The sequence below is a fragment of the Macaca nemestrina genome, chromosome 19 (genome assembly GCF_043159975.1).
Source record: "Macaca nemestrina isolate mMacNem1 chromosome 19, mMacNem.hap1, whole genome shotgun sequence".
Lineage (NCBI taxonomy): Eukaryota > Metazoa > Chordata > Mammalia > Primates > Cercopithecidae > Macaca > Macaca nemestrina.
The window spans coordinates 16,413,160-16,437,627 of NC_092143.1; the positions used below are offsets into that span (position 1 = coordinate 16,413,160).

At 42.4% G+C, this 24,468-nt stretch overlaps 1 protein-coding gene across 6 annotated transcripts; it reads right to left on the reverse strand.

The window, feature by feature from the left end:
* Positions 1 to 454: 454 nt before the first annotated feature.
* On the reverse strand, positions 455 to 24,407 carry LOC105476982 (serpin family B member 8). 6 transcript variants are annotated; one of them, XM_011733271.2, is made up of 7 exons: positions 23,578 to 24,407; positions 14,378 to 14,555; positions 12,921 to 13,058; positions 11,041 to 11,158; positions 9,184 to 9,326; positions 7,658 to 7,810; positions 476 to 3,399 (listed from the first exon to the last, which is right to left on the reverse strand). In XM_011733271.2, exons 2-7 carry the CDS (start codon positions 14,543 to 14,545, stop codon positions 2,995 to 2,997), a joined length of 1,125 nt encoding a protein of 374 aa, XP_011731573.2. In that variant the 5' UTR covers positions 14,546 to 14,555; positions 23,578 to 24,407; the 3' UTR covers positions 476 to 2,994. The 6 variants fall into 6 exon arrangements, with proteins under 6 accessions (XP_011731577.2, XP_011731576.2, XP_011731573.2 ...); XM_071085219.1 differs by lacking the exon at positions 23,578 to 24,407 and adding an exon at positions 18,100 to 18,778; XM_011733273.3 differs by lacking the exon at positions 23,578 to 24,407 and adding an exon at positions 15,186 to 15,770.
* Between the last annotated feature and the right edge of the window lie 61 nt (positions 24,408 to 24,468).

The following is a 24,468-nucleotide window of genomic DNA, read 5'->3' on the forward strand; positions in this document are numbered from 1 at the left end:
CCTCGCCCGGCTAGTTTTTTGTATTTTTTAGTAGAGACGGGGTTTCACTGGGTTAGCCAGGATGGTCTCGATCTCCTGACCTCGTGATCCGCCGGTCTCGGCCTCCCAAAGTGCTGGGATTACAGGCTTGAGCCACCGCGCCCGGCCGAACTTCTGCTTTTTAAAGGCACTGTTATAAAAATGAAAATTGAAGCCATGAGCTGGGAGAAAAATGTTTGCAAATCCCATATATGATAAAAGATTTGGTAGTCATATCATGAGATTTCTCAAAATACAATAAGAAAACAAAAGGCTGGGTGCAGTGGCTCATGCCTGTAATCCCAGCACTTTGGAAGGCCAAGGTGGGCAGATCACCTGAGGTCTGAAGTTCAAAACCAGCCTGGCCAACATGGGGAACCCCTGTCTTTACTAAAAATACAAAAATTAGCTGGGTGTGGTGGCACACGCCTGTAGTCACAGCTACTCGGGGGGCTGAGGCAACGGAGAGAGACTCTGTCTCAAAAAATAAATAAATAAAAAATAAAGCAGGAAGCAATAAAACATTGATGAGACACTTAAAAAGACATTTCATCAAATAACATAAATGGATGGCATATAAGCACGTTTTTTAAAATGCTGAACATAATCAGGCATTAGGGAAATGCAACCTAAAACCGGTACACACTGAAAGTAACAACACTGGTAGTACCAAGTGTTGGTGAGGAGGCAGAACAACCAGAACTCTGCTAGGCTCTACTGGGAATGTTAAATGATACAACCACTTTGGAAGGCAATTTGGCAGATCCTTAAAAAGTTAAACTTATACCTTCCATATGACCCAGCCATTCTACTTCTATGTATCTATATGCAAAAGAAATGAAGACACATATCCACACAAAGATGTATATACATAAATGTTCATTAAAACTATATTTTCAATAGTGAAAATCTCAGTAGCAACCTAAATGTTCATCAACAGGTAAATTTGTTAATCAACAAATCATGGTATATCTATACAAAGAAATGTTACTTACCAATAAAAGGAACAAACTATTGATATATACAGTAACATAAATGAATCTCAAAATAATTGTACTGATAGGAGTCATACTACAAAGCATAGATGATGCATGGTTCCATGCATGTAAATTTCTTTGAAAATGCAAATTATTCTATAGTGACAGAAAGAAGACCAGTAGTTGTCCGAGCAGATCAGTGGTTGGGACGGGATGGGAAGAGGGAGAAGGAAGAGTGAGAAATTACAAAGATGCAAGAAGGAATTTGGGAGTATGATAGATAGGTTCATTATCTTGAATATAGTGATGGTTTGTTTCATGGAAAATGTGTCAGAACTTATTGTATATGTGAAATGTATTCTGTGTCGATTGTACTGCAATAAAAGTATAAAGTTTTCTTCAAATTAGAGGTGGAAGTGAGAACAAAACTCACAGATGTATACCTTTCAGTCCTGTGGATTAATTTTTAGCCAAACCTGCTTTGGAAAACATGATCCCTGAAATGAATGTGGCCTCACAGAATATATCCTAGCTTGGTCAAATTTAAGTAAGAGCTGTAATATGAATGGTTCATGTAACTGTTAACCGTCAGTCAAAAACAGAGTCAGGAGTAACCACTGTTTAGTCCAACTCATTAAAGAAATAATAAAGCAGGCGGCAGTTAGTGGTAGTATAAATGGTGACATGAGTGAGTGTATAAACCAGTGGAACTTTCTAGGGACCAATTTGGAAGAAGTCTCAAAATGTGCTCAACTTTTATCTCGACAATACTATTCTTAGGAATTTTAAAAAATATATTAAGGATGTGAGCAAATATTTAGTATATCCAAAACAGTATCATATATATTTATTATTAATAATCTATTATTTATTAATAGAAAAAATTTTAATTACTCAAACTGTCTAAAATTAGATTCAATTATAGAAATCCAGCCACACAGTGGAATACTATGCACATGAAACTGATGATCTGGAAAGATCTTAAGGGAGGTTTTTCATAAGTAATGGAAGAAATAAGCTACTGAAGGATATGATTAACTTGTAATAAAATGCTTATAAGTTTCTATTTGCATACATATAATAGAAAGGATGTATATCACTATTAACAGCAGTGATTGCTGTGTGTTAGAATTGTGGGGGACTTAAATTTTTTTGGAGACTTTGCTGTAGTTTCCAAATTGCTGCCACAATACAATTTTATTTTTAGTCAGAAAAAAAGTAATGTATGGAGGTTCTTTCTTAAGGGGTGTGCTTGAGCCATGTTTGAGCATATATGATGAGTCAGAGGACTCAGTGGTGTGCTGTGTAAGTTCCTTTGGTATTTTGTGTATTTCAGAGGGAAAAGGAATAGAAAGGACGGCATAGCAAGTTTCAGATATTTGCCTCCTACCTCAGTCCTGAAGTGTATTGCTGAGTCCCTGAACTTGTATCTGAGGTTTATGGAAAGAAAAGAAGGAGCTGTTTTCATTACAGACTGTGTGAGACAGGGGCATGCAGAGCTGTCTATGCGACAGTGGCAGAAGCAGACCAGTATTTCAGCTGCATATGAGACACAGGGTGGCTGCAGATTTACTCTGTAGGGTTTGCCCTTCGCTTTGTGTGCAGTGTTGCCTGGGCACTGGTCCCCGTTCAGCATGGCAGTGGTGGTGGGCAGAGCTGGGCGGATAGAAGAGCACATAGAGGGCTGGCTCCTGAAGCCCTGAGATGCTCCTTAAGATCCCCTGAAACAATGGGCACAGACTTAAGTGAAGGCAGAGGCAATGGGAGGTACCCCAAACACTCCAAAACCAGCATAGCCTTCCCAGGCCCAAATTTCAGGCATCTGTGGCCTCAGTTATTCTCAGTGGCTCTGGAACCTTCAGCAAAGACATTCACACACTATTCAGTGCACACACTTTATTTTGGCATTCAAGCCACTGCACCAGCTGGGTCACACGGAATGTTAATTAAGGCAAGGTAGGCAGAAGGAAAGGAGGGCATGTACAGCAATTGCTCCTCTTTACGGAGAAGAGAACCTGCCGCAGAAAAAGATGCCGTTGGTTTTGTGGTGCCTGATGAAGAAAAGGAAAGGGTGGTCTGCACAGAATCTTGACTCCATTCTGCTACACCGGGAATTCCTGACCACAGCAGTGGCTGCGGCAGCCTCTGTGCCTTCCTCATTGACCTCCACAAAGCACTTGTGGGCAACCTTGGACACAGGCACATTCTTCTTAGTTGACATTCCAGAAAAGTCTGCCTTGGCTTCATCAAAAGCATCAATCATTCCTAACCTTCGAAGGAAAGGCTCCAAGTCATAACTCTCCTCCAGCTTTAATCTGGGAAGGAAAACTTGAACCTTACTTTTTGTCAACTTTTCTGAATTTGTCCAGGCTTTGAATTTCTCATATGTAAGTGCTTTTTCCACCTAGGATAAGAAAGAGCCAAACCTTAATATTTAGATGACAATAGCCTGATACCCGCACACCTATTTGTTAGCCCTCCACTAATGACATGCAACTAGATGGTAAGTTCTGGTCCAAGAAAATCTGCAGATATTTTCTTTTATAAACACCAAGATTTTCTCCCAAATCTTCATCTTTTCCAAGTTTTATGGAGACAAGTGTAAAAGAGCTAGTAAATACCTGAGACAGGCAGAAATTTTTAATAAAAACAATTTGTACCTAACTCCTTTCAAATGTTAAAAACATTTTTTAGCAGTTTAGAAAATTCTAACCAATTCATTACATTAATCTTCACGCAGTACATATTACTGTGAGTGGGAGAGATTGTTTGACAAAAGATAAACAGCATGGCTCAGAACTCTGCTTCTGAGTCTAATCAGGCGACTATTCAGGGTTAAATCAGACGGCAACTCTTACAGAGCAAAGGAGAGGGAATTAGGTTTCATCTGAAGATGAAGGGAGGCATGAGAAGGGAGCACGAGACAAGAAATACCGAATTCAACAAGACTTCATCTGGTATCCTTGTTTGTCCTCTGCCTGTCCTGGAGTTAGCTTCAAATTCTTCAAGATCCATCACTCTTTCTATTTATCAGTAAGGTAGAAAGAAAAAAGGGAGAAGGGCCTTCCACTCGCATCTCCCCTTCCCTTTACCAACTGCAGCCCAGGTGGGTGCTCTTCTCCAATGAGCATTGTTTTGATTTTGACTCTATTTCTAGACTCTCCTAATTTTTTCATAAGTGGCCACAACAGATGTCATCCCTGACTTAGGGCAATAACTTTCTGATTCCAAAGGGAAGCCAGGGAAATCAAGCAGCCCACCCTCAACTTGTGTGCCAGAGCTGGCTCCTATCGATTGTTAAACCCTTCATAGCCTGAAGTCAGCCATGGTGGGAGTATTTACCATGTCACGAGAATCAGCAAATTTTGTAAATGAAGGCTACTCCCACCTCCCAGAGCTGGTTTACCAGTGCACTATTAGTCTTGCACCTCTTACCTTGCAAGTTTACCTTTTCCCTTCCTGGACTCTGCTGCTTTTCTGTCATAGTAAGACTTTTCTCTCCTCTTGTATAAGGTAAATTTCCCACTTGTACTTTAGACTTTTGCTATTCATAGTGTGGTCCCAAGCATCTGTATCACTTGGAATCTTGTTCCAAATGCAAGACCTCAGGCCACACTCCATTGCATCAAAATCTGCACTTTAACAAGATCACTAGAATCATATATGTGCATTAATGTTTGAGAATCACTGCCCAGATTGATCTTTACCCTCTTCCAGGACTTTTGTGCAATAATTATTGGGCTTTCAAGTAGATCTTCCATGCAGAATAAAGAATAATATTCCAATTGACCAGATGGATTCACAGCCGAATTCTACCTGAGGTACAAGGAGGAGCTGGTACCATTTCTTCTAAAACAATTCCAATCAATAGAAAAGGAGAGAATCCTCCCTAACTCATTTTATGAGGCCAACATCATCCTGATACCAAAACCTGGCAGAGACACAACAAAAAAAGAGAATTTTAGACCAATATCCCTGATGAACATCGATGCAAAAATCCTCAATAAAATACTGGCAAACCGAATCCAGCAGCACATCAAAAAGCTTATCCAACATGATCAAGTGGGCTTCATCCCTGGGATGCAAGGCTGGTTCAACATACGCAAATCAATAAATGTAATCCATGACATAAACAGAACCAAAGACAAAAACCACATGATTATCTCAATAGATGCAGAAAAGGCCTTTGACAAAATTCAACAGCCCTTCATGCTAAAAACTCTCAATAAATTTGGTATTGATGGAATGTACCTCGAAATAATAGGAGCTATTTATGACAAACCCACAGCCAATATCATACTGAATGGGCAAAAACTGGAAAAATTCCCTTTGAAAACTGGCACAAGACAGGGATGCCCTTTCTCACCACTCCTATTCAACACAGTGTTGGAAGTTCTGGCTAGGGCAATCAGGCAAGAGAAAGAAATTAAGGGTATTCAGTTAGGGAAAGAAGAAGTCAAATTGTCCCTGTTTTCAGATGACATGATTGTATATTTAGAAAACCCCATCATCTCAGCCCAAAATCTCCTTAAGCTGATAAGCAACTTCAGCAAAGTATCAGGAGACAAAATTAATGTGCAAAAATCACAAGCATTCTTATACATCAGTAACAGACAAACAGAGAGCCAAATCATGAATGAACTTCCATTCACAATTGCTTCAAAGGGAATAAAATACCTAGGGATCTAACTTACAAGGGATGTAAAGGACCTCTTCAAGGAGAACTACAAACCACTGCTCAGTGAAATAAAAAAGGACACAAACAAATGGAAGAACATACCATGCTCATGGATAGGAAGAATGAATATTGGGAAAATGGCGATACTGCCCAAGGTAATTTATAGATTCAATGCCATCCCCATCAAGCTACCAATGACTTTCTTCACAGAATTGGAAAAAAACTGCTTTAAAGTTCATATGGAGCCAAAAAAGAGCCCGCATCTCCAAGACAATCCTAAGTCAAAAGAACAAAGCTGGAGGCATCACGCTACCTGACTTCAAACTATACTACAAGGCTACAGTAACCAAAACAGCATGGTACTGGTACCAAAACAGAGATATAAACCAATGGAACAGAACAGAGCCCTCAGAAATAATACCACACATCTACAGCCATCTGATCTTTGACAAAGCTGAGAAAAACAAGAAATGGGGAAAGGATTCCCTATTTAATAAATAGTGCTGTGAAAATTGGCTAGCCAAAAGCAGAAAGCTGAAACTGGATCCTTTCCTTACTCTTTATATGAAATTAATTCAAGATGGATTAGAGACTTAAATGTTAGACCTAATACCATAAAAACCCTAGAAGAAAACCTAGGTAATACCATTCAGGACATAGGCATGGGCAAGGACTTCATGTCTAAAACACCAAAAGCAACGGCAACAAAGCCAAAATTGACAAATGGGATCTAATTAAACTAAAGAGCTTCTGCACAGCAAAAGAAACTACCATCAGAGGGAACAGGCAACCTACAGAATGGGAGAAAAATTTTGCAATCTACTCATCTGACAAAGGGCTAATATCCGGAACCTACAAAGAACTCAAACAAATTTACAAGAAAAAAACAACCCCATCAGAAAGTGGAGAAAGGATATGAATGACATTTCTCAAAAGAAGACATGCATACAGCCAACAGTCACATGAAAAAATGCTCGTCATCACTGGCCATCAGAGAAATGCAAATCAAAACCACAATGAGATACCATCTCACACCAGTTAGAATGGCAATCATTAAAAAGTCAGGAAACAACAGGTGCTGGAGAGGATGTGGAGAAATAGGAACACGTTTACACTGTTGGTGGGATTGTAAACTAGTTCAACCATTGTGGAAAACAGTATGGCGATTCCTCAAGGATCTAGAAATAGAAATACCATTGACCCAGCCATCGCATTACTAGGTATATACCCAAAGGATTATAAATCATGCTGCTGTAAAGACACACGCACACGTATGTTTATTACAGCAGTATTCACAATAGCAAAGACTTGGAATCAACCCAAATGTCCATCAGTGACAGACTGGACTAAGAAAATGTGGCACATGTACACCATGGAATACTATGCAGCCATAAAAAAGGATGAGTTTGTGTCCTTTGTAGGGACATGGGTGCAGCTGGAAACCGTCACTCTCAGCAAACTTTCGCAAGAACAGAAAACCAAACACCGCATGTTCTCACTCATAGGTGGGAATTGAACAGTGAGATCACTTCGACATGGGAAGGGGAATATCACACACCCGGGCTTATTATGGGGAGGGGGGAGGGGGGAGGGATTGCATTGGGAGTTATACCTGATGTAAATGACGAGTTGATGGGTGCAGCACACCACCATGGCACATGTATACATATGTAACAAACCTGCACATTGTGCACATGTACCCTAGAACTTAAAGTATAATAATAATAAAAAAAGAATATTCCAATTAACAATATATTTAGAACTCTCTCTTCTTAGGTTCATCAAAACGTGTCCACTCATATATGTATACACTCAATAGAAAAGCATGAACATATTCACCAAAAGACAAGCAATGATGTTCACCCAGCACTACATGTAATAACCCCAATTGGAAACTCCTCAAATGCCAACTGGTAGATGGACGTAAAGAAATGAGCTCGGCTGGACTCCACAGACACTCAAAGACTCACTGCCTGGAGCTTACCACAGCGAGGTCCGTGTCATCATCGGGAAGCAGAATGATCATGCTCAGCTCCTCTTCCACATATGGCAGCTCCAGGACCTGGGTGTGCACCTCGTCCACATACCCCATTTTAAATTTAGCTTCCTTAAACATCATCTGCACTGTCTTTTTTTCCTAATAGAAACATGAAATTAAAATTAGATCACTGAAAAATGGGCATAATTTACTAAAAATAGGATACATCTAATTCACAGAAACTCTAGGTGTGTGTAATTTCTGTTTCTGCACGTTTATGCTGATGGATATAAAATCTTCATTAGTACATCTTAGTATGAAGAGAACAAACTATTGTTCCAGCAAATCAACTATTACCAGATGAGGGGTAAAAAAAAACAGTTTGGTAAATGGAGAAGGGCATGAAAATCTACATTATTCTTGGAAGAAGTTGTGTTTGCTTTTTTGAGAACATTCATAGAGAAGCTTTCTTATGGAAGCTTCCAACTAAAAATTATTTATTGAAATTAAGGTAAATATTCAGGCCCTTGGGCTGAAGGATCTGGTTAGAAAAGAGGTACAGTACAAACTCTGAAAAGTTGCCCAGGTGTAGAATTGGTTTTATGGCCTTGGTTTTCTTGGGAAGGGGACCTTGAAGAGATGTGTAAGGTCTGCTGTTTTTAAAGCCTGCATCAAATATATTTTTAACTTTCACATCTTTGTGCAATATGAAATTATCAGGTTGATGGATGTCAAATCCCAAGCTAACAACTATTGATACCAGTCATTTTCATATTCAAAAGGGAATGTAAAGTTAGGGCTTTACATCTGCTAACATCTTTTTCTTGTGTTCAGGATTGTATAACTTTGATTTTTAAGGCAATAAACAGGCATAGTTGCCACTGATATTGCAAAAAGGTATCTAACTAGCTATAGACAGTAATAGCATCATGTAAACATAATTCCAAGGCTTAGAAGAAATTCTTCTCCAATCCAAATCATATGACCAGAGATGGAAGGTAGATTTGATCAAAGATGGAAAAACAAAACCATCAATACCAAAATTAATTTTGTTTCTCTCCTCCTTCCTCCATTAAAGACATACAGGAGGCATTAAATTCATTCAGAAAAAAAGCCAGGCACAGTGGGTTATGCCTGTAATCCCAGAACTTTGGGAGGATAAGGCGGGTGTATCACTTGAGGCCAGGAGTTCGAGACCAATCTGGGCAATATGACAAAACCTTGTCTCTACAAAAAATACAAAAATTAGCCAGGCCTGGTGGTGTGCACCTGTAATCCCAGCTACTTGGGAAGTTAAGGTTGAGTGATCATTTGCGCCTGGGAGGTGGAGGCTGCAGTGAGCTGAGATTGCACCACTGCACTCCAGCCTGGGTGACGGAAAGAGACCCTGTCTCAAAGAAAATAAAATAATATAATTCAGAAATAGATTAAAATCAAGATCATGTCAAATAAATTATTCATTTTTCTAAAAGAATATTTCCTAAAATATTACTTTAAGAAAGTAGCAGTATATCTGAAAACCCTTTCCCTACCTCATTGGTTTTAAAGAGCATCCCCCTTGTGTACTTTCTGTCAAATTGCTCATTCCACTTTCCCTTGAAATAGATGGCATTCACAAGGACCAGCTTTGTCAGGGGACCGACTGTCCCAGCATCCAGTACCTCTGAAATCTTACCTATAAAGAATATGAGAGCTTATTGCAATTTGTGGGGAAACAAGCATTATTTTACAAAAATCCCTTTGACGCCTAAGGCAGAGGCTTGAGAGAGAGCCTGGAGTTCTGTCTTTCTGGCCACCCGATGAATTGGGCGATGGTGTTTAGCAGTGTGGCATACACAGTGTATCGTTCGTGCTTAAGAAAAAAGCCTTGAAGTAGGAAGGGCAACTATCATTTTGCCCTCAATTTACGGATGTAGAAATTCAGGATCAGAGCATTTGCCAGACTTTTTTGCCGAGTGCACACAGGTGACAAGTGGCTGAGTTGAGAACATCACCTCAGAGTCTTGATTCTGACTATGGGGTAGTCAACCTTGGCACTATCATATCCAAGCCTCACCACTATTGTCATCTTAAGCCAAATAATTCTTTGTTATGGGGGCTGTCTTGGGCATTGTAGGACGTTTAGCCAGCAGCATTTCTTCCAATTTTGACAACCAAGACTATCTTCAGCCATTATCTAATGGCACCTGGAAGGCAAAGCCACCCCTAGTTGAGGATCATTGCTCTATACATATATTCTAACCTCATCAGACAAGGAAAGGCTTCCAAAGGATGAGAGAACATAGACCAGTCAATGGGAGAAGGCAGCGTCTCTGAAAGGGGTGAATGGGGCAAAGGAATTAGGGGGATGGAATAGAGGGGCTCAAGTTGAGCTGTCCAATGAGAGGGTAACAAGGTCATCTCCAAGGTCCCCTCCAGCTCTAATATTCTGGGGGTCAGCCTAAGGGAAGGAAGGGTATAAGCAGCCCTGGAAGAGAAGTGACAGGTATAGAGCAGTGGGGGGAAGGTGTGGAGAAGCTTCTAGATTCCTCAGGTGACAGTACTGCTGGAACAACTGGAGAGACCACTGGGCAGATGACATATGAAAACACGAAAGGCTCTTCTCTTCCCATGGTAATTATTTTATTGGCTTTCAGTAGAACCACGGGCATTACTTCTGTTAGACACACAGTGGTTGTGACATAGAGATGGAATGGATGTGATAATGAGGGCTAGGTTGGCCCCTGAAACACGTGACTTAATTCCTCCACTCTTTACAAGTACCTAAATTACTTGTTAGGTATTTAGGATGCTTTCAAGGATGCCTCCCCTTTTTCCTACTGAAGTAAAGAACTGGCAGAAATATTTCTGGTGGGATGGAGTGTGGTCTGGGCAGGGAACACTGCAGGCTCCATGTTGCCGCACGTCCAGAATAGGGAGCATATTCAGAAAAGGCCGCACTCTGAGAGCAAATGTAGCCATGGCCAAGTTAAAAAGGAAGGAGAAGGCTGCAGATCAAACTACTAAGTTGTCCCCATGACCACAGGGAGGAGATAACATGAGAGCCCTCTATAAGCTGCAACTTAATTGAACGCCACTCCGTCTCCGAGCATGGAAGGGCCTCTCAGAGAGAAGATTAACAGGATTCCAAGGAGGAACTATTTTCCAGGGATTTTCCAGCATGGTCCACAGGGGAGGAGGTCTGAGATTCAACATTAGTTTTAGAAATTAGTACTTCATGATCTGATAAGAAACGACAGAATTGCATTGTTGGCCTGCAAACTCAGCAATACACACAAACAGGCCTGTGGTAAGCAGATCACAGTGGCAACACCATGGAGGTCCCATCCCAGCCAATCTCAGCCTCGCTGCGTAGTAATTCCAAATCCACAGAAATGAAACTGTCTCACCTTCAGTCTTTTCTGCCACCCAGTCATTTATATGTTTCCTGCACTCTTCCGTGTCTTCAGCAAAGGACAGCTCCTCCAGCTCTGCCTGATAGAACTTCTGACAGGATTCTTTAAAGTCCTGCAAACACAAAACACTGAGTTTGGTCTCATTTGGTAAAGGCTCCCACAAAGGCAAAAGCATTTTGTTTTCTCTTACTGCGTTTCTACCGTAAGTGCTTGGACAGGTCACACTGCACTTCATGGTGCATGCATGCAATTAACGAAAACCTATTCTTCCCTGGTACTGGGCAAAGTGCTTGGTTTGAGGAGGTCCACAGCCTGAGAAGAGGCAGCTGAGACACCCAGACACTTACAGGACATCATGAGCTGCCACTATCCACATAACAGCCCAGAAGCATCCCTGTCAAACACTGCACTGACTTTAATATTGCTTCCCTCACTAGGCAGTCTAACACACTGTTACTCATTTTGCATCACCAGCACAGACTACAGTATTGTGGTTTTGGGTAAATGAGAGGCTTTATAAGGGAACTAGATTGTTAAGAAATCGGGTTGAACTGCAAAGAAGGAAATAGCATTTTAGATCTGGGTCATACGGTTGGTTGGAAGAATACAGAGCAAGGAAGCCCCCATGGGAATGGAGGGTGATAGGCCTGGATCATAGTGTGTATGTGCAACTGGGTCCATACATGTGCGTGCATGTGAACATCTGTGTGCATGGGTGCATATGTGTGTGCTTGTGCACCTGCATGTGTGTGGATTGCATGTATGTTTGTATGTGTGTGTGTGTACACATGTATGTGTGTTTGTGTGTATCAGGAAGGGGATTAAGGGAAACAGTGGCAGGGAAAGAGCCTTGAAATGTAAGTTGGGGTCCAATCAGAAAAGGCCCGTACCCAATACATTAAAACCCAGATAACTCACCTCACAAAAACCTGGCTTCAGATATAACAGGCCTGGAAACTGGCTCCCAGCCTCTGTCCATTCCATGTTCTCAAATACTTTAATTTCAGCCAAATAAAGAGGATATAGAGGGAAGGAAGAGACAAGCCACCAAGAAAAGTAGAGGTTGGTTCCCTGTGTTCCCATTATTATAACAGTAGAAGATCAGGCTAAACTTCAAAAATGAAATGGATTCACCAGGAAATTCCTGGATCCAGAGTCACTTTCTGAGGTAGATAAACCTAGAGCAGGCATATTCCAGGAACAGCACCCAGCAGCTACCAGGACAGGGATGTCTTGAACCTTAGAGGAGCCCTCTCAGAACCTCCAGCCAATAGGATGGCCCAGTTTGCTGTGATTGGTTCAATAATTTCCAGACAACATCACCCTGCATATTATGTGGCATAATTTTTGAACCTCACTGATTGTATTATGCCAGGCTGGACTCGGGAACCTTGGAATTACATGCCTAAGTAAACAGGAACTACTTAAATTTAAAACCTCAGTTTTATGAACAGATTTTCATTTTAGAAAGACAATTGTGTCAGTTGTAGATGCAATTCAGAAGAGGGGGGCAAATTTAAGAGAATTTGAGAGGCTGTCTCAGCAGGAGGCAGCCCAATAACCACACATGGGACTGGGGAGGAGCTCTGTACAGCACATCAAATGATGTAGTCACTCAGGCATAGGGAATTAAGGTGGAGAAGCAGGGCTGCGTGCAGGAGAACTGACATATTGGGATTGATAACAGGGATGGGTGTATCAGAAACAATTTACAAAGGACATAATTCAGAAGCCATCATAAAATCTAAAATTGTAATTTCAGAAGTATAATTCCAAGCACATTTTAAGTCAGTACAGTTATACTTGATTCTCTACTCTTCTGTAGTCTAACTTATTTTCAATTTCTTTTTCATCAATATATGAATACTACTTACTGGAAGGAAATCACACGTCTTTTCTCCAAAGAGCCTGTTGGCAGTTCTAAGCAAGTACTGAGTGCCAGTTCTGTTAACTTCACTGAGAAGTGACTGGAAACCTTGGTGAATATCTCCGTCCTTGTACAAACAAAGTGCCTGGGAACAGAAACCAACACTGACTTTTAACACTGCCATTATACTCTCCCAAAGAGCTTCCTCCAAACAACAAAAAAAATCACACAGGATCCTACTCTAAAAAGGTTTGGCCTAATTCTCTAGCACAGGGTTTCTCAACATGGGCAATGTAGCACTGACACTTGGGGCCAGGACACTTCCTGGTCTCACATAAGCGTTGTAGGATTTTTGCAGCACTTCTGGCTTCTATCCACTAGATGTCAGTAGCACCTCTCAGTTATGGGATCTAAACCTTCAGGTCTTGGCAAGGGTCCCCAGGAAGGAAAAATTCACCCACCGACCCCTACCTCCCACCCCCCAGGTGAGAACCACTAGTCTAGCAAATGTATTCATCCCAGCAAGGCACTGTGCAATAATTCAGGGGGAAGGCAGAGCAGAAAAAAGTAACTGGGATGAATTACGACTCAGGTAATACAAACAAAAGCAGCAATAAAACTAAAAATGTTTCATCTGCAATTTACAGAAGTTCTCCAGACCATATTATAAATTAAATGTCAAGTCAGAGTGAGAATTAAGGTTGTTCCTATATCTCTCAATCACCTGCAGTCCAAAGCCTCACTCCTCCAATCAGTTGAAAGAAACAACCACAGAAGGATGTCAACTGGGGTCCCTAGGTGCATTTTAGGAGATTGTCTATACACCTCTGATATTGGTGGTAAAGTGACATCCATTTGGCAATTATCTCGGACATTTTCACCAATAGTCAGAGAACTATTCCTAAAGTATTATCTCCCACCTCGTTTGTAGATAAGGTTATATATACATCACCAGTTTGAATCAAACAGATTATATATTCCTCTAAATCACTCCAGAAGATATAAGTCTACGCTTGTATTATGTTCCTTTCCCAGGATGCATAATCGTGCACTAAAAATAACCCACTTAACAAAAAGTTCATCTAGACAGCTGCATGTCTATTTAAAATATAATGTTAGCAAAAGTTTAAAATGTAACAAGGTTGGAATATTTTGCCTTCATGCGGGACAGAATGATAGTTTATCTTACTTATCAAAGGTGTGAATTTGCCAGACTGTACTGATGGTCTGATCTAGAGAAAATAACTCTATGCCTTGATTTCTCTCAAAAATATCGGAGGAGGTGATCTGTCTAACATATTTCACCTTTCTACCCCTTTCTGCTCTTCTCCACTGCCGTGCCACTCCCCTTTCCACCTCCAGCTCCACAGGCTTTCATCAGCTGTAGCAAAAGTACAGAAAGACAATTTGACGGAAGCACAGGGAAACATGCCGTTCTCCTTCCTTTGCGACACGCACACATACCTGGGACATCTGGGCTGCGGTGCTTCCCTTTGCCCCCATGAAGACCATGGCCAGGGCAGAGGAGATGCTCATGGGAGAGAAGAATACATTTCTTGAGTTGTCCTCTTCCCCTAATATTTTAAATAAGCTGATGGCAAAAGTGCCATTTGCTTCACAGAGGTCATCCATCAGGGAACGTCTGCATCAAAGGCACAGCACAGAAAAGCACATCAGCCAAGCCCTCCTGTGGCCACACAGTCATTCGTCCCCGAGTCAGCAGACACTGAGGTGGTAGGTGGAATAACCACCCCCCAAAAGACTTCCACTCCTAATTCCCAAAACGTGACAACATGATCTTCCCTGGCAATAAGGACTTTGCAAATGGTACTCAATTAAGTATTTTGAGATGTGAGATTATCCTGAGTTATCCCAGTGGACTCAATGGAATTATGAGGGTCCTTATAAGAGAGATGCAGGAGGGTCAGAGTCGGAGATGGAGACGTGAGGACAGAAGCAGAGGTCAGAGTGGTAGGGGCCACTGATGAAGGAATGTGACCTCCTTGAGAAGCCAGAAAAAGCAAAGAAACAGATTTTCTCCTAGAGATTCCCGAAAATAACATTGCTCTGCTGTACCATTTTGGACTTAGGACTTCCAGACCTGTAAGATAATAAATGTGTGTTGTTTTCAGCCACTAAATGTGTGGTAAAGGGTTACCACACCAATAGGAAACAAAAACACTGGTTTATTCATAAAATAGCCAATCTCAGGGCCCATGACTGGTACCCCTCTTAGCAACAAGGGCACAGACACTCTCCAAGACCTGCTTACTTGCTCCCCTGGTGTAGCAGCAGCCAAAAGGTCTTGGTGCGGATGGGTGTGGTGGGTCACACCTGTAATCCCGGCACTTTGTAAGCCTGAGGTGGGCAGATCACTTGAGGTCAGCAGTTTGAGACCAGCCTGGCCAACAAGGCGAAACCACATCTCTATTGAAAATTCAAAAATTATCCAGGCACGGTGGTGGGCAACTGTAATCCCAGCTACTTGAAAGGCTGATGCTGGAGAATCGCTTGAGCCCCAGGAGGTGGAGGCTGCAGAGAGCCAAGATCGTGCCATTGCACTCCAGCCTGGGCAACAGAATGAGACCCCATCTCAGAAAACAAAACAAAACAAAAACAAAACAAACAACAACAAAAATCTTGGTGCCAGGCACTGTTTTCAGCACTTTCCGTTATCACCCAACAACACATGAGGTCAGTACAATTATTGCCCCACTTTAGAGATGAGAAGACTGAGTGAGGTTTAGTAACTCATTCCAGAACCCTCAAGTAGTCATAAACACCTGGAACCCACAGTTTGATTCCAGAGCCTGAATTCTTATTCATCACACAAAATCCCCCCATTGCTGCTCATTATCTTTCAGTTTAATGTCTACAACATAATCTATAAAGAATGTTTTAAACTTATGTAATTCTTTATCAATAAAAACTATTTCTGTCATCACGTCCTGTGAAAATAGCTAGATTCATTTCACCAAATGTGGAGAGTTTGTTTGAAATAGGCTGACCTAAAATATGGGGCTACCGGAAAGACAAAAATACATTACTTTTCAAGGTGACTCCAAACAGATGTCCCATTATCCCCAAGAGCTGCTGAAACTGGGTTATGGAGTGGCAAAGAAAGCCCATAGGTGTGGATATAAAATATGAAGCCCCAATCTGGTCATTGGGTGAGCACTTTTAATTAGGTGCATTGATTTTTGATTCCTCCTGGCTAAGAGAGTCTTAACATTCCCCTCAGCTTTAATAAACTTCAGACAACCGGAACTTGACTAAACAAACTAAACAGGCTTCCTCCTGCCTCTAGGCCCTTTCTTCCTTTTTCTTAAAGCATTTTATTTAGAGAACTTGTCATTGCAAATTCTTTATCAGCCCCTTTGAGATGTAAATCTTTTTTAAACGCTTCCTGCTAGTTTTACATCCCAGGACAGGTCTTTGTTTACATCCCAGGACAGTCTTTCTCAAAGACCTGGAAGCCATCCCTTTGAAATGTAATTATCAAGAAAGATATCATCCCTATCAACCAGTTCTGTGGAAGGTAGAAGCCTAACGGAGGGGGGCACCTTGCTTAAAGTGCTAAAAAGCTATTACAGCTTACTATTAATTATTATAATTTTAGTACATTTTTTTTGAGACGGAGTCTCACTCTGTCGCACATTATTACAAGTCCTACGTTATTGTTCATTTCTATCAAGCCTTATAAAACTTGGGCTATTATTTCACAAAATATTACAGTTCACCAACTCATCTCAATTTCCCTGAGCCTTTTTGCTCTTACAATTGAGAACATTTGGGAAAATAAAAGGACAAATCATTATCTATACTCTCATGATCTTACAAGACATTTTCTCTATTATATTATCCTTTTTTTCATAAACATGTATAATGTTTAACTGAAAAAATGTAAAGTCAAACAAGAAAAATATGCTCCAGTTTTGAAAATTAGCAAATGAGCAAAACAAAAAGTCCTGGAAACTCTATCTAGAGATATAAATCATCGTGCATGTGTTCATTTCTGTAAACAGATGGAGCCTCATCCAGTTTCCCAGTGGCCTACAAAGTGCCTGGTGCAGCAGCTTTGAAACTGTATCCACCTTATTGGGGGTCTTGGACGGGTCTTCTGGTCTCTTAGGGCACAAGAGGAAAGGGGAATTGAGTGGCTGAGACAGGGAAGTGGGGAACAACTGTATTAACCAAAGTATCTTCACTGTTGGATGTTTTGCTTCCTCCTAAGATATTTTGCTTACTCCTAAGATATTTTTAAACAGAAGGGTGTCTCTTACTTAAACACAAAAGTGAGCTTATATTTTTTTAAAAGTGTAAAGGCAACACCTTAAATATAGAACAACAGTCTAAAGCAGTGCAAATTCTTTAAAGTTTAAAATAAATGTTAGTGCAGTTCAGAAAAAAACCAAGTAGGGTTAGGGTTATGGTTAGGGTTCAAAAAACTAAGTAAAATAAATGTGAACCAAGAAAACACAATCATGGCATAATTTGCACCACAGTACTCTATACTTAATAGGTTGTTTCTTATGGAACAAAATGTTCCGGTTCCTCACTATCTGTCTGGAGCTGCTGTTATGCCCAGACCGTTTACTCCCCGAAGAAGACCACCAGAGTCCAGAGTCAAAGCTAAGCAGCAAGGATCTTTATTACAGGTTCGAACCTGGAACTCTCCCTCGCTCGTGAAACGAGACGGGCAGGAGAGCTCCCCCACTGAGCTCCGAGCAGTGTTATATAGTCTAAGAAAAGTGGGCATAGAGTTATTATACAAATCAGATATATGATTGGCTAGTGTTTGAACAAGGCGATTTGGCTAACTATGATTGGTTCCCGCCATTTCTGATATTTTGGTTCAAACTTTGAGGCGGGAGAGCAGGTTTATGGCAGCAAGAGTTTATCTTACTTAAACACGTCTTGTGACCTTGCCTCAGAACTTACAAAATCTCTGGTATGTGCAAAACAAAATCTCTGGTACGTGCAGAAAACCAGGTACTCACAGAACTTACGAAATCTCTGGTATGTGCAAAGATTAGAGAGCAGAACAAGGGTGTAGCGGGTGGGGGGCGGGTACACATCTATCTTTGTGTCCTTTCACTGCACGCCCTGGCCATAGCGAATAATAATTAAAGATTAAACGCCTGAGCTATATTCATTTCCACCCCACACCTTCTCCCTAGATTTACCTTCTTCCCTGTATTAATACCGCCATTAAAAGATGGCACTCTTCCCGCTTCTTCATTCATTTTTCCCGCGCCCGCGAAAAGACTACCTGACAGCGCAGGCGCAACATGACGTCCGACTGGAGAAACCGAAGCCTATCTGGCCACGCCTTCCGCAATGAGGTCATTTCCGCCTTAGCCCAACCCCTTCCCCTCCAAATGTATATAAGGCATTGCATTACCACCATTAAACGAGACTTGATCAGAGCACTGTCTTGTCTCCATTTCTCGTGTCTCTTGTTCCCCAAATTCCCACCCCCTCCTCCAGGGCCTACACTGACTATCCCGCGGGCCGGGATAACTATCCTCACATCATAAGGCCTCTCCGGAGCTTATAGTAGGGCCTGCAGATGTTGGAAGCCAGAGGAGTCTGTGCAGGCAAGTCCCGGGGTCCCTCATGACCTCATCTTTCACTTGAGGACGTTTCAGAGACTGGGAGGCAGGAAGAAATAGTCAAACTTCATAGAACTGGGCCCACCAGAAGGTGGCACCAAAGAAACTTAAAGATGGAGAGAATTAGGTAAACTGGGTAAGACAGAGACACAAATAAATTTGGATTTGATCCAACCTTAGCATAAGAGCTTTGGACTCAGGGTGAAGCAAGCATGAACTTAGGTTGGCGTGTGTGTGTGTAGGTGTGTCTCATCATCCTGTCTGAACTACTGAATCAATAGTTTCAATAGTTCTGAATGAACTGAACTATCGCATCAATCTCATCTCTACATTTTAACTGCTCTTAGTTGCAAACCGCTACTTCTGATTTCTTCCATCTTCCCTCTTCCTTCATCTCATGTCCCCACTTCCATTCCTTTTCAACACTCAGGTGCTGGTCAGTATGTGGTATTTCCCATCAATATCTACCCTGCAGCCACAATACACATGCACACACTCACATACAAGTGTACCCCCTTGGCCTCTGCTCAGGTCAGAAGTCAGGCAGGGGAGAAAACCAGGTAACAGAATGACTCTTCCCCCCATCTTCCTCTCAAATCTCATTTGGACATTATGGTTTTTAGAAGGATTGGAAGTTTAAACAAAATGGATTTTACCCAATATATCTAAAAAGCAATTAATTTTAATACAAAATAATACTTTAGATGTCAATGCCACAATTAGATTATGATATAAAAAAACAGGAATCAGAAGTTTTTATTTCCAGCCAACCAAGTAAATTGGCATTAAACTAGTTTTTCCTTTACAGGCGAACAAACAAGGACAGAGGCAATTAAATACTGTCTGTGGGACTCACAGAAAAAGTGAGAGTCAGCCTCAAAAGCAAGCCTTACATTTCCAAGTACATGATATTGTTCTCCTGGGAGCCCCAAATACCTATGAACTCCCTCCTCCACTCCCCCTCCCCATACAACATCCAAAAGTGAGTTTACTCAAAGAGCATTTAGGTAGAATGTTCATTACCTGTTTTGGGAGGAGACAATGAAAAATAAACGCCATAATCCCTTACCAGAAGCTTACACCCTAAAGAAGACACACATATAGAAATGCATAGTTTCAAACCAGTCAGGTGCTCTATAACAGGATAATTTTCAAAGTGCTAAGGAAGTCCTCAGAAAAGAAAAAAAAGAAAAAGAAAACCACCTCTATAGAATCCTGGAAAGACCTTCCAGAGAAGCTGGCTGAAGCTGGCCTTAAAAGCTGGGCAGGCCAAGCTAATTTATAGATTCAATGCCATCCCCATCAAGCTACCAATGACTTTCTTCACAGAATTGGAAAAAACTAAAGTTCATATGGAACCAAAAAAGAGCTCACATTGCCAAGACAATCCTAAGCTAAAAGAACAAATTTGGAGGCATCACAAGTACCTGACTTCAAACTATACTACAAGGCTACAGTAACCAAAACAGCATGGTACTGGTACCAAAACAGAGACATAGACCAACGGAACAGAACAGAGGCCTCAGAAATAACACCACACATCTACAACCATCGGATCTTTGGCAAACCTGACAAAAACAAGAAATGGGGAAAAGATTCCCTATTTAATAAATGGTGCTGGGAAAATTGGCATATGTAGAAAGCTGAAACTGGATCTCTTCCTTACATCTTATAGAAAAATTAATTCAAGATGGATTGAAGATTTAAATGTTAGACCTAAAACCATAAAAACCCTAGAAGAAAACCTAGGCAATACCATTCAGGACATAGGCATGGGCAAGGACTTCATGACTAAAACACCAAAAGCAATGGCAAAAAAATAAAAAGCCAAAATAGACAAATGGGATCTAATTAAACTAAACAGCTCCTGCAAAGCAAAAGAAACTACCATCAGAGTGAACAGGCAACCTACAGAATGGGAGAAAATTTTTGCAATCTACCCATCTGACAAAGGGCTAATATCCAGAATCTACAAAGAACTCAAACAAATTTACAAGAAAAAAACAACCCCATCAAAAAGTGGGCAAAGGATAAGAACAGACACTTCTCAAAAGAAGACATTTATGCAGCTAACAGACACATGAAAAAAAAAATGCTCATCATCACTGGTCATCAGAGAAATGCAAATCAAAACCACAATGAGATACCATCTCATGCCAATTAGAATGGCGATCATAAAAAAGTCAGGAAACAACAGATGCTGAAGATGTGGAGAAATAGGAATGCTTTTACACTGTTGGTAGGAGTGTAAATTAGTTCTACCATTGTGGAAGACAGTGTGGTGATTCCTCAAGGATCTAGAACTAGAAATACCATTTGATCCAGCCATCCCATTACTGGGTATATACCCAAAGGATTATAAATCATGCTACTATAAAGACACATGCACATGTATATTTATTGTGGCACTATTCACAATAGCAAAGACTTGGAACCAACCCAAATGTCCATCAATGATAGACTGGATTAAGAAAATGTGGCACATATACACCATGGAAAAGTATGCAGCCATAACAAAACAATGAGTTCATGTCCTTTGCAGGGACATGGATGAAGCTGGAAACCATCATTCTCAGCAAATTATCACAAAGACAGAAAAGCAAACAGCACTCATAGGTGGGAAATGAACAATGAGAACACTTGGACACAGGGCAGGGACATCACACACCAGTGCCTGTGGGGTGGGGGAGGGGGGGTGGGGGAGGAATGGCAGTAGGAGAAATACCTAATGTAAATGACGAGTTGGTGGGTGCAGCAAACCAACATGGCTCATGTATACCTATGTATCAAACCCGCACATTGTGCGCTCGTACCCTAGAACTTAAAGTACAATAATAATAAAAAAGAAATAACCCAAATGTCCATCAAAAACAGAATGGATAAATGGATTGTGGTATATTAGTATAATGGAATACAGACCAATAAAAACTAAAAGAACCACAGCTATAAGTTCTTCTAGTTTTTGACGTGGACAATTCCCACAAATAATGTATTAAAGGAGCAAGCCACAGAGTAATGCAGTATTATTCCATACACATAAAGTTCAAAACCAGGCTAAATTAAATCATTCTTGATGCATGTGTACGTAGTGAAACTGTCAAGAAAAGCAATGTCGTTATTATCATGAAACTCAGGAAGGTGGGGATACAGAGCGGAGGGAAGCAGATGCGATGAGGGAGGAGGGTGTCATCAGTAGGGAAACAGGCAGGGCCTCCATCGATGACAATATTCCAGTTATTAAACTGGGTGATGGGTTGTACTGCTGTTCTTTATAATTTAATACACATTTTAAATGTTCTTTTGTATTTATTCCATAGGTAATAAAACTTATTAAAACCACATATCAAAAAAATAAAAAATAAATAAATAATAAAAGCTAGGCAGGCATTCCATGGGTGGTGAAATGGGGGATGCAGATAATAGACTGAAGAATTAGCAGGTGCCAAGAATGTGGCAGGAAGACAAAGGGCATGGTTTGTGCGGTGTCCCTGGGGTGGGTTTCCATGGTTTCCTGTGAGCCACGTAGTAGTGAGATAGGATGGACCCTTATGCCACATTTAGGAGTTTGAACTTGAGATTATGGTCTGGAAAGCCATGCATGGTTTTTAAACAAACGTCTCATATGAGTGCATTGGGGCTTTAGAAAGACGATCCGGCTCAGTATTCGGTCTGAAAAGAGGCTGGGGAGCTGGCGGGTAGGCCACCACCATGGGCCGGGGACTGCTGGGGATTGTCTGTAATAGAGAAGTGGGGGCTGGAATTGCCAGGCAGAGTGACAGCTCACACAGGGATAGAGCGCAGGAGGGTCAAGTCCCGAGGTGCCTAGCTGTTATAAATTCATACTTAGGGTGGGTCATGAACCATCGGAATTTTATATGAGGAGTCAGGCTGGAATGGGGAATATGACTTGTTCCATTTGAGATGTGTGGAACACACCATACCAGGTAAACCTGTCACAAAGACAGCCAAGGATGTTTGCAAACACAGTTAGGGACTGAGGATGAGTAGGCGGTCTAGAGCCAGAGACCTGGGGCCACCAGCATCCCGATTCCGAGAGGTACCATGAAAATGGATGAAACTACGCAGAATATCTGGTGGAGGCACAAGAGAAGAAATCCACCTATTTCTGGGGCATTTCCAATATATGGAGGTAGTAAAAGGAAGAGACAGAGGAGGGCGACGGAGAGAGAGAGCCCGCGTGCGAAAGGGAGACTTCGACCCAGCCATCAGGATGTGCTGGCAGAACTGGGGAGACGAGTCTGCCCCTCCGAGGGGACCCAGGGAAGAGGGCGCGGTCTACGCAGAGCCCGAGGCAGGGAAGCCGGAGGGGCCCGGAGAGCAGCCCTGGGTGAGGCCGTTTGGAATGCGGAGGTCTCAGGAGTGGAGCAGCAGCCAGAGGACTGAGAGTGTCTGGAAAGTGAGGAATTGGTTAAAGTAACGCCGGTGGGTGGCTGCGACAGAGAGGGGCGTAGCTGAAGAAGCACCCACCCCCCAAATCCCGTTTGACAGGAAGCAGCCAATGAAGAAGGGAATATGAGAGATACAGAAAAATGAAGGCAGGGATGGAAGGAACGGAGGGAGGGGACAGGGAGGGAAGGAGAAGGTGCAACCAATAGGCTGTAAGCACAGGAGCAGGCGTGGGTGCCAGGGGAGCAGGGACTCGGCGCCTCCTCGATCTACCCCAGGCGCCCCGGAAATCCCAGGCCCGGCTGTCTGCACTCCCCGAGCCTCCTCCGCAGCCGCGGCTCCTCCCAGTCGCCCTACCGGGGCTCGCGCCCGAGCTTCCGGCGCTTCCAAACCCACTGCTCGCGTCACCCGCCGCTCCCACCAGGCAGCAAATCGCAGGCGGAGAAACAGACGCTCCCTCTCTAGGGGCAGCTTCCGAGTCAGGGAGGGTCTGCGCGCTCCGGCTCTCTGGGCCCGGCCCTCGGCCTGGGCCGGGTCTCTCGATGGGGCTCGGGACCCCGGCTGGTGCCAGGGCGACCCCCACAGCCCCGCGACTCTCTTTCCCGGCCGCCTCCCACCGTCATTCCCCTACTTCCTGCTCGCCTTTGCCTCGCTCTGAGTCCTGCTTTGGCCTTCCTCTCTCCCCACTCTCTCCCGCGCTCCAGGGAAGAGGTGGCCGCCGCGGGAACCTGGGCACCTGCGTGCCTGCCCCGCCCGGTACCTGGGAGAGGCCCCCACCTCCTGCTGCTGCCGCCGCCGCTGCTGCTTCGACTATTCCTCCTTTGTAGATGCTTCACGACCGCCTTGATTGAGGGCAAGGCTTCCGGCAGATGACTCAGAACCGTTCGATTGCGCTGGCCTGTGCAATCCCTGATTCTTTGGGCCTGTGTGGATGTCTGCGGGCACCGGAGAGAGGGCCAGTGACTGGTCCTTGGAGGGTGGTTGTGGAAGGCTTTGCTCAACAGGAGATTGGTTTGTTTTTCTGGGTATGTTCAGTATCCGTGTTTCGGGTGTGTGTATGCAAGAGCACTCTCAAAGTGAGGACTTTGAAAATGAACTAAAGGCAAAATCAGAGGTTAAAGTTGCTAAAGTCAGCAGTTTCCAAGCTGTTTTGGCGTGACACCCATCAACACAAGTTTCCACACGCATCCCCAATGGATCGCTATGAATGTATACGTAATAATGTGCTCAATACTAATGTATTCTAAATGCTATAAAACATATAAACAAATTTAGATTTGGATTGACAGCAGTGATGGGGGAAAAGGTCTCAGGAAATGGACTGATATAAATGGAATAAAGACAGCATTGGTTGTACTTACTAAACCTTGACATTTGATTTTCAGTACATATACTAATCACTCAAAGATATTTGATTGGAATCTAATTAGTAAAAATCTATCCTCTTGAAACCAGTTTTTAAAAAGAATTTAATTTTTGGCTGGGCGCGGTGGCTCACACCTGTAATCCCAGCACTTTGGGAGGCCGAGGCAG